Genomic DNA, 16,291 nt, shown 5'->3' on the forward strand with positions numbered 1-16,291 from the left:
ATAGCTTTAAGCTGTATATACAAATACAATTAAAATATAATTTAATTATTTAATCACTTTCTATTTAAAATAATAATGCTATATATTATAAATAAATACAATAATATGCATTAAGTAAATTTTTTTATTGAGTATTGTTAAAACGTATTTATACTCGAATTTTACTTAAACCGTCCATGAGTTTCCCTTTTCATAGATTTTAACCACCTTAGCTGCATTCTCTCAGTATACATACAAACATGTATGTGGTTCAATTTTCCTGTTCATTGTGTTATCAAGATTTAGGGTAGAATGCGAACATTAATTGTAGTAGTTTCAAGGTATTCGGATGGTACAGAAGTTCTGGTTGGAATCATCCTTGGAATAATATAAAAGCAGACAATATAATGCAATAAACAATTACTAAAAAGTTTAATAAATAATTCAAAACAAAAAGGAACGCGACATATACAAAATATACAAACTTTTTAAACGCAATAATACAATTCAAAAATTGTACCTACAAAAACACAATAAACAAGTAATATCTCAAATTTAACACCACATAAAGGAAAAAGAGAATAAAAGCAAAAGGAGAAGCACAATTTGTTATTTATTTTGTGTGCACAGTTTCGTAAAAGAAAGAACGGAGAGTGAAGGTTTCCGTGTAATTTTAATATAAGAACTTAAAACAATTTTAATAAAAATATCAAAATATATTGAATTTCAATGGTTTGAACAGTTTGAAAACATACTTAAATAACGTTTTAACTATAAGTTAGATTCATCCACAGATTTTGAATAGAAATAATAAATATCTACATTAAAAACTCATTTTTTCGATAAAAAACAAAAAAAAAAAAACTGAAAGTAAAAAAAATTGTATTGAACTAAAGCGCATTGTCAACCTTTGCCGCCTGCAGTAAAACAACATTTTCATTTGGTTTGGATGTTTGTAAGCCTGTGCAACAACAAAGCGTAAGTCTAAATAATATTGCATAAAATACAATAAAATTACCTTAACATTGTACATATCCCATTATATAATGCTGATATAATATAAACAAAATATGTATTGGTTGTGTTAAAGTAAGGCAAAAGTGAATAAAATTTATTTGGATCTGACAAGAAAATAAAACGCACCAAAATGGCGTTTTCCAAAGTTATTTAGTGTGTATTATTTTCATTGTTTAATATAAACATGTAACGGTTTGCTAAAAAAGAGGGGGCCAAGAGGGTTGGTTTTCTTGAAAATCCATCCATCCATACATACATATGTATATTGCGTACTAATTTAGACAAGTGCGTGTGGCATTGGTAGCAGCAGACCCAAACTGAAATTCATCCCCTAAAATTTAACATTTTCTTTCTTAAACAAGAATTGAAATCCTTTTTGCGTACTTTTTGCCTTTTATGTTTGCCTACATATACAAACATACATTTGAGGAATATTCATCCTTTTGATAGTTTCATTGAGTCAAATAAATAATCCTATATACGGGAACACACATACACACGCATGTGTATGTGAACATGTCGATATTTGTGCTGAATAAGAATAAATGTTTTTATTAAATACATTAAAATAATTGATCGATGTCAGTAACTAAGCTAAAAATGTAACACAAAAGGACGCTAAAATAACTGTGAGGCGCCAAATTTAAATAAAAGTTAACGTATAAGTATATATTTGTATTGGTTTTAAAAAAAATTTTTGAACTCTATTTATTTCATAGATTATTAGTAATTTTTTTTTTTAAATAAAGGAATCTTTTTAGGAAGGTGAAATTGGATTGGGAGCTTTCTGCCCAAAGCTTATTTGAGTTCACATAGTGGGGTATTATGTGAGTATGTGGGTAGGTAGAAGATAAAATTGATAGATAAATCTGTTAGATCGTTAGCGTTAGTTATCACATGAAATGCGTTTAGTAAGAGTATGCGTAAATGACGACACAATGCATTGGCCTAATAGATCAGTAACGATACAGATTCAGAGTTCTTATAAACGACAAATGTCAAACAAACACATACTTGTGTGTTGAACGCCGCTTATGTAGACCCGGCCGTTCTTGGTACCCGGCCTTATGAAGTCGCCCATCTGTTCTCTTGCCCCAACGCACACACTGATTTAAATTCAATCAACCTTTGGACTCATACCCTTGAGGTAGCTAGGTTTCTTCGGCTGGGCACTGGTTAATTTTAATTATATCTTTCATCCCCTCACCCCTTAACTCTAACACCACCTATCCAATCCTTAACCATGTATTCGTCTTGTAATCCTTACATGTTATCTGCTTTCAGATCCCGGCGGGCTACAACAACAACATTCAGAATTCTTAAAGACAATTTGAGAAAGTACATATTTTATAAGATATATGTTAGGTTAGGTTATACCGGCGATCTCAATAGGCTACTAATAACTTAGGTTTGGTTAAGTTAGAATGGTGTTCTTGTGCCTAAAGCTAAATTGAGGTACAAGAGTAGCTTGTACCATAGCTTAGGTTAGAAAACAGATCATTAAGATCATCGTTATTATAACTAAGAAATAAGTCGAAATACTTGTTTAAATCAAATATAATTAAGTCATAAGAAAAATAAACTTTGAGTGTTTAAAATAGTAGTTACATAAATTTCTTATTTTACTACAAATAATTTATATAATAATTCCCTAAAAATATTATAACTTAAGTTGATAATGAACCACCTATCTTATATAGATAGATTCAATAAGAATCAATCTCATTCTTATTTTTTAGGCATTATAGTCCTTGACAGACTAGTACTTCCTAAATCAAATATTCCATTTTTTGGTTCTGTTACAATGATTCTCCAATCACATACACCCAAATTATTAATGCCCTCAATTACATCGTTTACTTTATTGTTCTTTTTGGCATTATAGTCCTTGGCGGATCAGTACTTACCTAATCAAACGTTCAAATATTGCCGGTCTGGAGCAATCATTCTCCAATTACAGACACCCAATTTATTAAGGTCATATTTTAGATCATTTACACAAAATTTTTCAAATCATCCCTGCCACTTCCACGAATCGGTGCGTTATACTTTACCATTTACTTAGGGTGCATTTGCTGCCTGCTACTATATATTCGAGCTCGTGATTGTGCTGGATTCGGTTAAATTTATCGTTCATATGGTAGCAATGGTCATACATATTTTATATATCATATATTTTCTGAAGAAGTATTCTTTAATACGTAAAAATTTTGGGTATAGGAAGAATAAAAGGAGAGGGGATTGATTGGGAAGAAGAGTTGATTAATGTTGGTCTGGATTTTAATTTAAACTATTCTGGATCAAAGCGGAGAAACTCAAACTCAATAAAAGCTGAGATGAATTGTTCTCAAACTGCTGGTGTGTGTATTAGGACATAAAATCAAATGGGCGACACCATGGGAAGTAGAACTAGGGTTGGGGCACGCATTGGGAATTGACGCATTTATATGTGACAAGGGAAAGTTTCATTCATGGCGGTTCTACCTTAGGCGCCACTCGACAATTTCGATAACTAAGTGCCGTTTATCATTTCCAGCAGATACTTGATTGTTTTGACATTTGTTGCCTAAGCCGGCTATTTGCATATCATGAAATCTTTGAAATTTTTTATTGGAGCCAATGTTTTTGTATAGTTAAGCTCAATAAGAGCTTAAAAGTACAATTTGATAAAGAGTACACTCAATTGTAGGAACGGTCGATACTGCCAAATGACTGTTGAAAGTCTATAATTCTCTCTATCTATTAACCTAATTTAGAAAATTATTTCAAGAAATTGAACTTAGCAACTAGCTATAACAACAAAACAGTAGGAAAACTTCCTTTCAAAGAAGTTTTTTCTGCTTATTTAACATATTTATTATAAAAGAATTTATGAAAGAAGTTACAAAAGCATATATTAATACAATTAAAAAAATCAGGGTTGAAACTAATACAATTGCTAAAATAGTTAATTTTTTTTAATTCAAATTTAGTCCCGTTTATTATTAAAAGCGGGTTCAAAAATGAAGAATGAGTTATCAGTATATAATCTCCATTTTCTAAACTATACATACTTATTCAAAGACAATAACAATATTATGAATAAAATTTGTAATTTTCCTCGATAGCCCATTACAAAATATCTTAATATTGGTATTAAGAATGTGTGTTATGTGTATAACATTAAGAGCAGACTGGATATGTAAAAATATTGGGGTGAGTTTAATGTAATACTGTGGATTTGAGAAATTGCATCCTAAACAGTTTTATTGTAGTCGAATTTTCAGCATACAAAGCAGTAAACATCGCTTGTTCGAGTTTAAGGGATTCAAATATGTACTACAATATTCACAGAACTTAAAGTATATGTATGTACTATAATCTTTATTTTAATCGAAATATTACGAATAATCTCAATATAGAGATCTATTTTTTACCTACAATAACCTTTTTTATTTGCTCTAAAATATAATAAAATTCCAACTATTTGGTGACTCTGGATTTAAAGTTTTTCTTGTCTTACTAGTGTTCTACAACACAATAATGTGAAATATGAAACTTATTAATAAGTTCAACAAACTAAAAAGATTAAAAGGCGCAATAGGTCGTTTATAACTATAAATGACCATGATTTTCGCAGTCAATCCAGTCAATAGAAACGATTTATTAAATAATCTCTATAACTATAACTATAAATGACCATGATTTTCGCAGTCAATCCAGTCAATAGAAACGATTTATTAAATAATCTCTTTTACTCACTGTACTATTTTTATTAATTATTGTCGCAGGTGTGTGGCTATGAAGAACTTATTATTCAACAGTTTTTATTCATTATTTATGTTTACTTTATAGGTAAATTTTGTTTTTGTATTAATAATACTACTTCTTTATTATATTCGCTTGATTGTGGTAGACGCTTAATTTTTGCGAATCTTGGGCAGTTCCAGGATCTCCCTCTAAAAAGCAATTTAAGCTTGTTGTACTGCACGAGCTTCAGTGTACTTTTTAATTATAATCAGACTCTAAGCCATTCAACTAAATTCAGTAGATATCACTTATAACGTTTAACCGAATTCCTCAAAATTTAAATTGGTTTGCCATATATCCATGTACAGTTTGCAACCTTTTATAGGTATATCGACATAACAATATATCGCTTATACCTATAGTCATCCTAGTTTAATTGAAATCAGCATTTGGTCCAAATAGTTACATGTAATCAATAAATGCATCAGTTCCAAATGTGTGCCTTAAATATAGCTCATCTGTCCCCTAATATCGCTTATCTGTTTTTCTGCCTCAAAGCATTTATGAACTTGAGTCCAATAGAATTTTGAACCTGCCAAAACGAATTGGCTAGATTTCTCCGCTCTGATCTTGGGTGACTTCAATTTAAATTCCACCCATCCCCTAATCCATTCTCACTCTCACACTACCAATACCTATCCACATCCTAACTCATGTATTTGGCTTTATAATTGTATTTTGCTTTATAGATTTTTGAGCGCTACAACAACAACAAACAAAGATAAAAATTTTTTTATCACTCTTCTCTTTCGAGAATTTATAAAGAAATTATTATCTAAAATGAATCCTCGTCTACTACGAGGCCGCACAGAATATGCATTTTGAATATGAGCACCAAACAAAACTTACCGACTATTTCTCCCAGTGGTTAAATAATATGTACTATATTATTAATACTATAAATAGTATTAAAATTATACATATTTTTTTAAACAAATAAACATTAGTATAGTTTTTATCCTTATCCTTTAAGGCACAGAGTTTTCAATTTATTTTGCTGTTTACAACGACTATTTGTTATAACGAGCGGATTGAGTCGGTCCCTTTAATGTCGTTATGACCGGCTTCGAATAATAGTTGTAACTAAACTAGTTTTTTGGCGAAGTCGTAACCCTTGTACTAACGTTATTTTATTTAATTAAATATAGTTATTCAAATAATGATGTTATCTTTTCGTATCCTATATTTGATAATATACATATCAAAAAGAACAAGTAAACGTTACTTTTCGTAAAATTCTAGGATATGATATGTATTAAGACTAATATTAAATAAGATCTTCTTTTTGATGTAACACATGTTAGTGTCTAAAGCATTTTTACATAGTAGTGTTTGGTAGGACTACTTGGGTAATCTAATTTAGGAGAATTTACAGAAGTATAGTTTGAAGTCTAGCTTATCTTCTTGGAAAAATAAATTAAATAAAGAATACTGAATTGATTAAAATCATAATAACTCTGATAACTCCGAATTATTAGGTATAAAATTATTTATATTAATAAGTTTTGCAAGTATATATGTTGTAGATAAAAGATTTTCAAGAAATATTTTCAAAATGGCTGTTATTTTTCACTTTAAATATAAAATGTATTGGTGACTTTAACGTTCAGGTAATTTTTTCTACCTTAAACCAGGTACATTCCTTTTAAAGGTATGTTCATAGAATTTATTGTATTTAAATAATGGCAAAATTTAAATTTGACTAAAATCCTTTTTAGAAAAAAAAAAATTGATTGCAAATGTTTGCTTTATTTTCTGTATAGATATCGTCGATATATATATACGTGTATTTTTAATTTTAACAGGAAATAGAAAAAACATCGATTCGATCTGCATAATATGATGCCTAGATCTTTGTATTATGTTTTGCACAAATAATTAAACTGTGATCCTTTAAAAATGAAACCAAATAGTGTAGCTCAAATTTGCTACATTCTAGGATTAAAATGAAAAAAACAATCCTCGAAAATTCGTAGAAATTTTTAACCGTAAAACTGTGACCTGCTGTGATGTGTAGAAGGAGGCAGGGATCGGAAATATGCATCTGCTTTTAAATAAGCCATTGCATTGCTAAGAATAATAGAAATCATTAAATAAATAGGAATAGGAAAGCAAAATTTAGGTAAAGATAATAGCATTAAAGAAGAGCACTGCAGTAAATGCATTCAAAAATCTTAACATTTAATACCATTTTTGTACCTAACATTAACATTGGTGCATTTTGATCCCACACATACACTCAAGAAATTTAACACTGATTTAAATGTTGTACAATAAGCTGTCTGTAGACAGAGTTGATTTCAAAATATTCTTTACAACATCTGGTTGCATCTGAGTGGCCTTAAACAGTTTAGTTCGCGCTGGCGACAGAGACAGGCATCAAGCAAACAACCCTCGAATTCTTGAATACTTGAATACTCGAATATTAATCTTAGCACGAGCAGCTGTAGTCAGTTTATGTCTATCTTTATATCAGCAGTTATCGGCATAAAGAAATTTAAAATTGTTTTTCTCTTAAATAAAAAAGTGAACAAATATTTAAAATTTAAACGTGTTATTTGCGTTTTATAGATTAAACGTGTTGTGGCTAATAGTGATACTTTCCAAACTGCTTGCTTATCGCTCGCATACGATTGCCCAATTTTATGATGGAACTTTTGTCAAACAATTCTTCCATTCCACAACAAATGGCAAGCAATAACACTAGCACAAATACAACAAACAGCAACAATACAGCTGAAAGGTTGCTAACTAATTTATTGGAATCCTTTCCATCCTGGGACCTAAACGCTGGAATGATGCCTAATAATGAACCTACCAACAATGAGTAAGTAAATTTTATCTAAAAATTAATATATGAAAAACCGTTTCTATATGGATATAATATGTTAAATGATTTTTTTGCAGATCTCCACCACGTAATGATTTCTTCCTAAACAATTTCTTAGGTTCTCTTGAAACTACAAATGATTTCGGCATGGCACCGATCGGCACACGCGTACGTAATCCTAAGATGTCTCCAGAATCATCAAACAATTCGAGCATTAGTTGCAATTGGTGTGATGTAAATGCCTCTTTACGCTGTCTTGAATGCAATGAGTATATGTGTAATGACTGCTTACGTGCACATCGCAAGAGTCCATTTGCTTCAAATCATTCCATTGTTTCATTGCCAACCCCAATTGGTACTTCCCCAACAGGTGGAATATCTAATAATATACCCACTCAACCAGCTCCTAACTACGTATGCGATTTGCATAACGAAATGTATCGCTATGTTTGCGAATTTTGTAAGAAACTTGTGTGCCAGTGTTGCACCTTGCATGAACATAAAGAACATAACTATGCTTCTATACAAAATTTCGTTGATGAAGCAAATGAAAAAATTACCTCTGCTTTGGAGAGCAGCCGTATGGGCACCAAATGCATTAAAAGCAGTATTGATAAAGCACTCGCTTTTATACGCTTAATCGAACGTAATTGCAATGAATTATGTGAAAATATACGAAAAGCTTTTCGTCAATTTATAATTGCAATCGAAGATCGTGAAAGATTTTTATTAGATTTTGTAGAAAAATTACGTCAACGCCGCTTGGCTATTTTACATGACCAGATGGCTGGTTTGAAATCAGCTTTGTCTGGCCTGGCTGAAACATCTGATATGTTGCACAAAATTTCAGAGAACTCAACTCGCATGGATCATATTGAAATTGCTATGAAAGTCACAAATGGACAAAGACAATTAGAGCAATTCGCAGCTATTTATAAAGACTTACAACCCAAACAAGAGGTGTTTGCATTCGCTGCACCTGACTATTCTATTTTACAAGATATACGTAATCAAGGTGCTATAATACTAGTAGACGATAAGAATATGCCAATGCCGACAAGCGGTAATATGGTTGGAGCACCGCCAAATGATGTTGGTACTGTGCTTTCACTTCCAAATAATGGAATGACTGCTGTAATACCAACAAATTCTAGACGCCCTCTATTGCGTGATAACTCTTTTCATAATCCATCACCTATAATGCCACCGCGTACAAATAGTTGTACTGTACCAAATGCTGGTATAGAATGGGAGCTTAGTGTAATGCGTAGTTCACCGGGATTACATTTTGGTGCACCACGTTCTACACAAGCAATAGCTGGGAGTACAGATCATGTTAAAGCTCGTAAATCCAATGCACTTTCTTTATCTTTTGCTACGGAAGGACATGAAGACGGTCAAGTAAGTCGTCCTTGGGGTCTTTGTGTTGACAAAATGGGACATATTCTTATATCAGACCGTCGCAATAATCGTGTACAAGTCTTTAATCCAGATGGTACATTGAAATTCAAATTCGGTCGCAAAGGTGTTGGAAATGGTGAATTCGATTTGCCTGCTGGCATTTGCGTCGATATTGATAATCGTATTATTGTTGTTGACAAAGATAATCACCGTGTTCAAATATTTACTGCAAGTGGCGTATTTCTCATAAAATTTGGCAGCTACGGTAAAGAGTATGGCCAATTCCAGTATCCATGGGACGTAGCTGTCAATTCTAGACGTCAGATAGTAGTTTCAGACTCTCGTAATCATCGTATACAACAATTCGATTCAGAAGGCCGTTTCATTCGTCAAATTGTATTTGATAACCATGGACAAAATAAGGGTATAGCATCTCCACGTGGAGTTTGCTACACTCCAACCGGAAATATTATAGTGTCAGATTTTGATAATCACTGCTTGTATTTAATTGATCCAGATATAAATGAGGTAAGACTACATATATTTATTGAAGTATATTATCTAGTATTTCCTTATAATGTAAAAACTAAAATTCCATATACGTTTATAGATTTTAATATGTATTGTGGTGTATTTTAATTTTGGTGTGCAATATTATTACTAAAAATCTCCATATTATTTTTACTTTATACACTGCACTTACACATAGTCAGGCTTCAAGTTAGTTCAAATTCATACTTTGAAATAAGTGAAGACAAGGAGATAGAAACAAAAAAAGAAAAATTAATATGAATTAAAGAATAAAAAATTAAAAAGTGCTATATAACTGCATCAAATATATGAGAAAAAATTAGAAAAATGTCTGTAGAAAACTTTTATTAAAATGTTTGAAAAGTAAATTGATTTTAGGAAAGCTCAATAGTAAAAGTATGTTTATTGTTTTTTCTTTAAACGATTATTTTGAAATTAGTTGAAATAAATAGATGTTACAATGGATCTCATGAGATTTAACTACTATTTTAGTTAGATGTATTTAAAATTTAATATTCTATCATCTACACTAAACATCTCTTTCTACTTTCTACTTCTACCATATCGATAACAATATTACATTGGTTCTTTGTAAAAGATAATTTCTATTAGATATTTCATTTGTATTTTACTTAAATTTATATTAGTTTTCTTTCTTTTTGTTTGTTAAAACGAGAGTCAGAGTCTAAAGCACTTGTACTTAATAGTGTCTGTGATCACTAGGGTAATTCACTGTAATAAGTGTTTCATTCCAATATGATAATGAGTTATTCAGGTGATTTAGGATCACTTCAATACACTTCACTTCACCGATCTGGGAATATACCCAGACGAAGATATCTTTATAACTGAGATCAGAAGTTTTTGCAAAGTTTTTGTTATTGATTCCATTTAGACCGAGGGATTTCCTTTTAAAGTGTTGATTTCTTCCTCATTTCTTAAATATAAGGTTTCTATTTTATCAATTGCTTAAATATCAATCGTTATTTTATTAATTTTCTTCTGTAAATATTTTGCAAAACCTTCAGTTTTTTTCTTTCTTTCATGAAAGAGCTCTATTACCACATTGACCTATGTTTCATTATTAAATATTACTTCGAACTTATTTTTAAATGGATCATCGTCAAATATATTTCACTTATTTATACTTATTACTAATATACGCTACGTAATACATATGAATTTAATTTAGATGGTTAATTGTATGCAGTATGACGTTTTCAATATGGGACTTAATTATTTGAGTGCGTTTTATTAATTAGCTAATTGGTCAAAATATATTAATTAATTTTTGGTCATAAAAATAATAAAAAAGTAATTACTTTAGTAAGTGATGTTGGGGATTTCATAAATGCATTAAGTCTGTTGTTTATGTTGTTATTAATCGAAAAGACTTTTTAAAATTGTCTCTGTTGCGAGTGGTGAGCAGCACTTAAACAACTGTGTTGGGAACGATTCCTGGACGTAGGCTCGGCCGCTTGAAAAACTAATTACATAAGTTTAAAAAAAATATTAATTTAATATATTTTAATACGCAAATGTTTAAATATAACTAGAATGTTTGTTAATTATTGAAAATGAAAATATTTTTTTCCAATTAACAGATTCTCTCTGCCAAAGGTCATGAAGGTTCAGGATTCCAAGAATTCAATCGTCCTTCAGGTTTATGTTGCGATGACGATGGGCGTATTATTGTTGCTGACTCTAAAAACCAACGTATTGTTGTTTTTAGCCCAAGTTTGGATTATTTGTGGGATGTAAGTTTAAATTTTTTTCTATTTATTTCTATTTACGTATAAATAAATAAAATTTTAATACTTTCATAGATTGAAGTACGTCCATCACATAATCCGCTTATGCCAACTACTCTTGATGAGAAAGATCGCACATGTGATGTAGCTTTGATGCCGGACGGTAGAATTGTGTTCTTAATTGAGCTATCACCAGATTCCAAAGAGGGTTCGAATCCTTATAAACGTTTTGTACACGTGTTCTAGGAACATAACAGATAAGTAATAAGCTGCATATCTAAGAAAAACACATAACTATTAAAGAAAAAACTAAGAAGATAAGTAATTAATTATAAGTATCAAAATATTCGGTATAAATACGAAAACGTTTTAGATTATTTAGACAAAATTATTGAATTTGAGGACACGACAAGTAACAAAAAAACAAAAAACAAAAAAAAAACATTTACGCATTTATTTGAATATTCTACAACGATTACCTCAATAGAATTAAGCCAATAATAGCGGTACATAAATATTATTTTATGCCAGCAGTTTTATGAAATTGTACGTAAAACGTTTTAACATACTAACGGATAAAATGAAAAACGTTAAAATTTTAGATATAATTAGACTGACAAATATTTTCCTACAATATACGAATACATTAAGAAAGGACATTACTCAACGGAACAAAGTTCAAATAATGGACACATGTAACGTTAGCTCTATGTTTCATTTTTATTTAATTTGTATTGATTTTACTGCATTAATTTCTTCGTATTATTTTTTTTGCAAATGAGACTGATGAACTAAGAAGAAACTTCAAAAAAATTAATTATTAACTGGACCTTTAAATCCGTTAAATCCTTACGGAAGAGGATATTTATATGCGTGCGGATATTTTGGTTAATTTTTAGAAAGACTGAAAACCAAAGCGACTAATGCACTGAATACTAGAAGCGCAATTTGAATATCGGGCATTCAAAATGGGCTTTTGCAAACATATTTCATTTCAATTCATTCAAACATTTTAACGTAAACGTGAATGAGGGAATCATACAAATTATTTATGAATTTATGTACATCGATGTGTTCATTAGCAATTAAAAACATTTACTTTAGAAATAAATTAATTAGAATTTTAGCAATTTAAAAAAGAAACAATAATTAAATAATTATAATTATTGTTTCTGTAATGATAACGCAACTATGCTATATATTGCATGGAAAATCAATTACACAATTTGTTAATGATACTTAAGGAAGGATTTTAAAAAACTTAATACAATACATAATTAGACAGAGACATTAAACCTAGTTTTTTTTTAAAATAAAGAAGAACATATAAGGGTGGTGACATGTTCCTCAGCACTTTCAAAAAAGGATTTTTTAATTAGCAAAATATTGTATTGTAATTTTAACAAACGATTAGACAAAGGTTAGCTATTAGTATTGAATAGAAAGAAATATTGTATTTGTATTTGCTAGCAATTATAGATAAATTTATTTAAATTTAATTTAGTATATTGATCGATCGATTGATTCATTGTTTTGTTTAAGTAATTTTACAAATATGATTTAATTGATTGATTTTGTTTTTGATTTGTTAAACAAGTTACATATACCTCTCCTTCCACAAATTAAGCAACATGCATAAAATGCGCCATTTGTTCTACGAGAACAAATGCATTTGTTAGACTTAAAAATAAATAAATTAACTTTGATTATGTTGTATAGTTTATATATTTTTTAAATGCTCATAATTGTATTTTATTCTTATTAAAATAATAATTTATATTTGATCGTAATAACATTTGTCAGATTGTCTATATATCATATATCTATATTAAGATTTCATTATATAATAATTGTACCGATCAAATATACCGATTAGAAGACAGATTATTGTTTTTTTTCTCGTGTATAATCGGTAAATTTTGTGCTTACAAAGACTAAAATTATTACAAAATAATTTAATTTGCAATATGCTGTAATTATATATTTTTATATAAAAAAAAATTTTAAGAGAAAGATATGTGTGGGTTACGCTTAAGGTATAACAATATGAAAATGTCTAGAACAAACATTTTTGAATGAATAATACAGAGACAAATTAACAACTTTATTATGCTAAACTTCGATTATTTAATATAGTCAACTCTTTCAGGGATTAATCAAACAAAATAATATAACAAGATTAAATAATATCAAAATATACATACATATAAATAAATCAATCTATGGATATGTTTTTATAATGAAAGTTATCTAAAACTTCTTAAAATTTAACTCAAAATAAAAATATTGATGTGTTAGGGTATTCGCTTTGAAATAACAAATCTTCTACTCTTAGTAGGAGACTAAATGAAAGTAAATTTTATGGAACTCCTAAACTTTATCTAGAAAACCAAATGGTTTAACATGATTTAATGAAAGGATCCATATTAAAAAAATGGTTAATGTTGTTTGCCTTCTTCTGGCAACTTTGAGAATATCACAATTGTGTTGTGGCGATATTGCAATCAACTTGTGCTCTTTAAACCTAACCTCATAAATAAAATATTGTAAGGATATACGACATATTCTCAATGTTAAACGAGATTAAATGTTAACAAGTAATAATCTAGTTTAAAAAAACTAGAACATCTATACTTTGAAAACAATTTATCTAAAAAGTTTTAATCTTATATTAATTTATAATCCATTAAAAATCCTGTTTAATCTGCATGCATCATATTCTACTAAACAACAATATATAAAATTTGTTATTCATTTTGAGTGATTTTAGAAATTAAATGGATTTATAAATAACATTTTTAAAAGCATTCGTTAGTTTTTATTAACATAAAAGGAGATGATAAATATTGTAAAAAAAATATGCTATATTGAACTTACAGAATAATATATTTTGATCACACATATATTATTTATATATTTACTTAAAGAGGTTTTTCGAACAGTAGTGAACTACAACAACAAAAATTTATTTTTTATATTATTTTAATTAATTGAATTTTTGGCTGACCATACAGCTGTTTCGAGCAAGACCATCATTAGTGGTCTTGGAAATAATTCTTGTATTTAATTATTCGTAAATAATATTTAATAAATTTAATAAATGATATATCACTATATAAATATATGTTATTTTTAAATAAGTTGTTTATAAGCTATTAATATTTATACGAAAAAAAATTTTAATGTCCTAAAGTTTTCAACTCCTTGTTACGATTTTTCTCGTTTTTCCAGTTAGAAATTTTCACGTGATTTTTGTGACATTTTGTAAAGAAATATCGACCTTATATATGTATTTATTTGTTGGTTATAAAATTCTCTATGTTTAAAAAGTTAAGCAGTATTGTTATATGTAGATACCTTAATTATTGCGTAAACCACATTTTGTAAGATAATTTGTGATTTCTGGTATCAACCAGATTGATACACATTCATACCATTTTGTGTTTAAAAATAAGTTTTATTTTTATTTAATTTTTATAAAATTGTGAAAAAATATTTGTTTTTAAGATAATTTTAAAGTTTTTTTTTTAATGTATTACGTTTATAGTATTAATCGCGTTAAGCGTTTTATATATTCAAAAATGCCATATATATATGATCATCATATAATTCCTAAAAATATTTATTAAATTTATAGAATAAAGGTAAAACAAAATAATAATAAATATTCAGAACCGTACTTCGCCATAGGCTCACAATCAAAAAACACAGTTCACTAAAAATAATTTATTATTAACAGATAAGAGTTGAAATATTTATATTATTTATAAACTCATGGGTTAAAAAACAATCGTATTATATCGATCTATATATTTAATTGTTTAATATATATTTTAAGCTTAAAGAAAATGATTTTATTTTATTTTATTTCATTAACCTCAGAAAGTTGAAAATAAAAACATCGTTCATGTTTACAATTATACACAATTTATATACACAAATACATAATTTTCTACAATATACATATATATACATATATATCTATATATCGATGTTCATCATTTAGCTTAAGATCACCAAATTTTTGACGCGTCCTCTTGAAGTTGATTGCGTAGTAAAATTAAAAAAAAAAGTTGATATAAAATACATAATGTATATCAAAATGCAATTTTGAATAAATTTTTTCAAATTAATCCATATTTAAAAGTATATAGGTTTAAAAAATCTCAAAATATTTAAATAATTCTTTTTTTACGAACAAATATTAAAGAATATACATAAAACTCTATTAAAACACTCAATATATATTAAAATATATATTTGAAGAAAATAATTAAAAAAAAATACTAAACTAGTTTAAGGGAGCAAATCAAGTACAAATGAAGTACAAATTACAATCTAAGTCACAAATAATTCATTGAGTTCACAAATACATAAAAAAACATATTTGATTTAGATTAAATATTAAGATAAAAATACAATATTTAAAAAGATTATGATAAATTAAAAACAAAAAAAAAATATATATATAAACATTTTATTATAGTAAAATAACATATTAAATAAACACGACGATATGAATAAATTTATATGTATATATAAAATATATATATATACATATAGTATATATACTTTAATACTTATATATCTATAAAAGTTTATAAATCGATGCTTATAATTGAATGCTTAAATGACTAATTAAGACTAAAATTAATATATAATATTCGAAAAATCAATACGTACAATTTGTACATGCGTTTATAAGAATTTTTATGCTGCTGCAAATTTTTAAAAAACCACTGAACTTTATTAAATTCTTATGAATAAAAATATAATACATTTTTAAATTTATCAATTTGAAAAATGTATAACTATGCCAAGTATATATATATATATATTTAGTTTATGTGGTAAAATTTCTTATAGAAAAATGAAAATATTGAAGCAATATTAAATAATTGAACGCTTGTTAAATAAAATTGTCATTTATATTTAGAAAATAGTATTCAATATAAAATTAAACTATAAACTATAAAGGGTATTCAGCTGAAAC

At 28.1% G+C, this 16,291-nt stretch overlaps 1 protein-coding gene across 2 annotated transcripts; it reads left to right on the forward strand.

The window, feature by feature from the left end:
- Positions 1 to 443: 443 nt before the first annotated feature.
- Positions 444 to 12,414, forward strand: LOC119680994 (protein wech). Of its 2 annotated transcripts, XM_038094045.1 has the most exons (5): positions 444 to 957; positions 7,357 to 7,612; positions 7,693 to 9,544; positions 11,152 to 11,304; positions 11,374 to 11,544. In XM_038094045.1, the coding sequence occupies exons 2-5, from the start codon at positions 7,431 to 7,433 to the stop codon at positions 11,542 to 11,544; spliced, it is 2,358 nt and encodes a 785-aa protein (XP_037949973.1). In that variant the 5' UTR covers positions 444 to 957; positions 7,357 to 7,430. The 2 variants fall into 2 exon arrangements, with proteins under 2 accessions (XP_037949973.1, XP_037949974.1); XM_038094046.1 differs by lacking the exon at positions 444 to 957 and having other exon boundaries at positions 7,431 to 7,612; positions 11,374 to 12,414.
- The last annotated feature ends 3,877 nt before the right edge of the window (positions 12,415 to 16,291 follow it).

Source organism: Teleopsis dalmanni, chromosome 2 (genome assembly GCF_002237135.1).
Source record: "Teleopsis dalmanni isolate 2A chromosome 2, ASM223713v2, whole genome shotgun sequence".
Classification (NCBI taxonomy): Eukaryota; Metazoa; Arthropoda; class Insecta; order Diptera; family Diopsidae; genus Teleopsis; species Teleopsis dalmanni.

What these genes read in the sequence shown, in the direction of transcription:
- LOC119680994 (XM_038094045.1), top strand. Translation starts at nt 7,431, where the DNA reads ATGATGGAACTTTTGTCAAACAATTCTTCCATTCCACAACAAATGGCA. An exon ending in AATGAACCTACCAACAATGA is followed by an intron (nt 7,613 to 7,692) that starts GTAAGTAAATTT and finishes ATTTTTTTGCAG; the next exon opens with ATCTCCACCACGTAATGATT. An exon ending in GTTTGGATTATTTGTGGGAT is followed by an intron (nt 11,305 to 11,373) that starts GTAAGTTTAAAT and finishes ATACTTTCATAG; the next exon opens with ATTGAAGTACGTCCATCACA.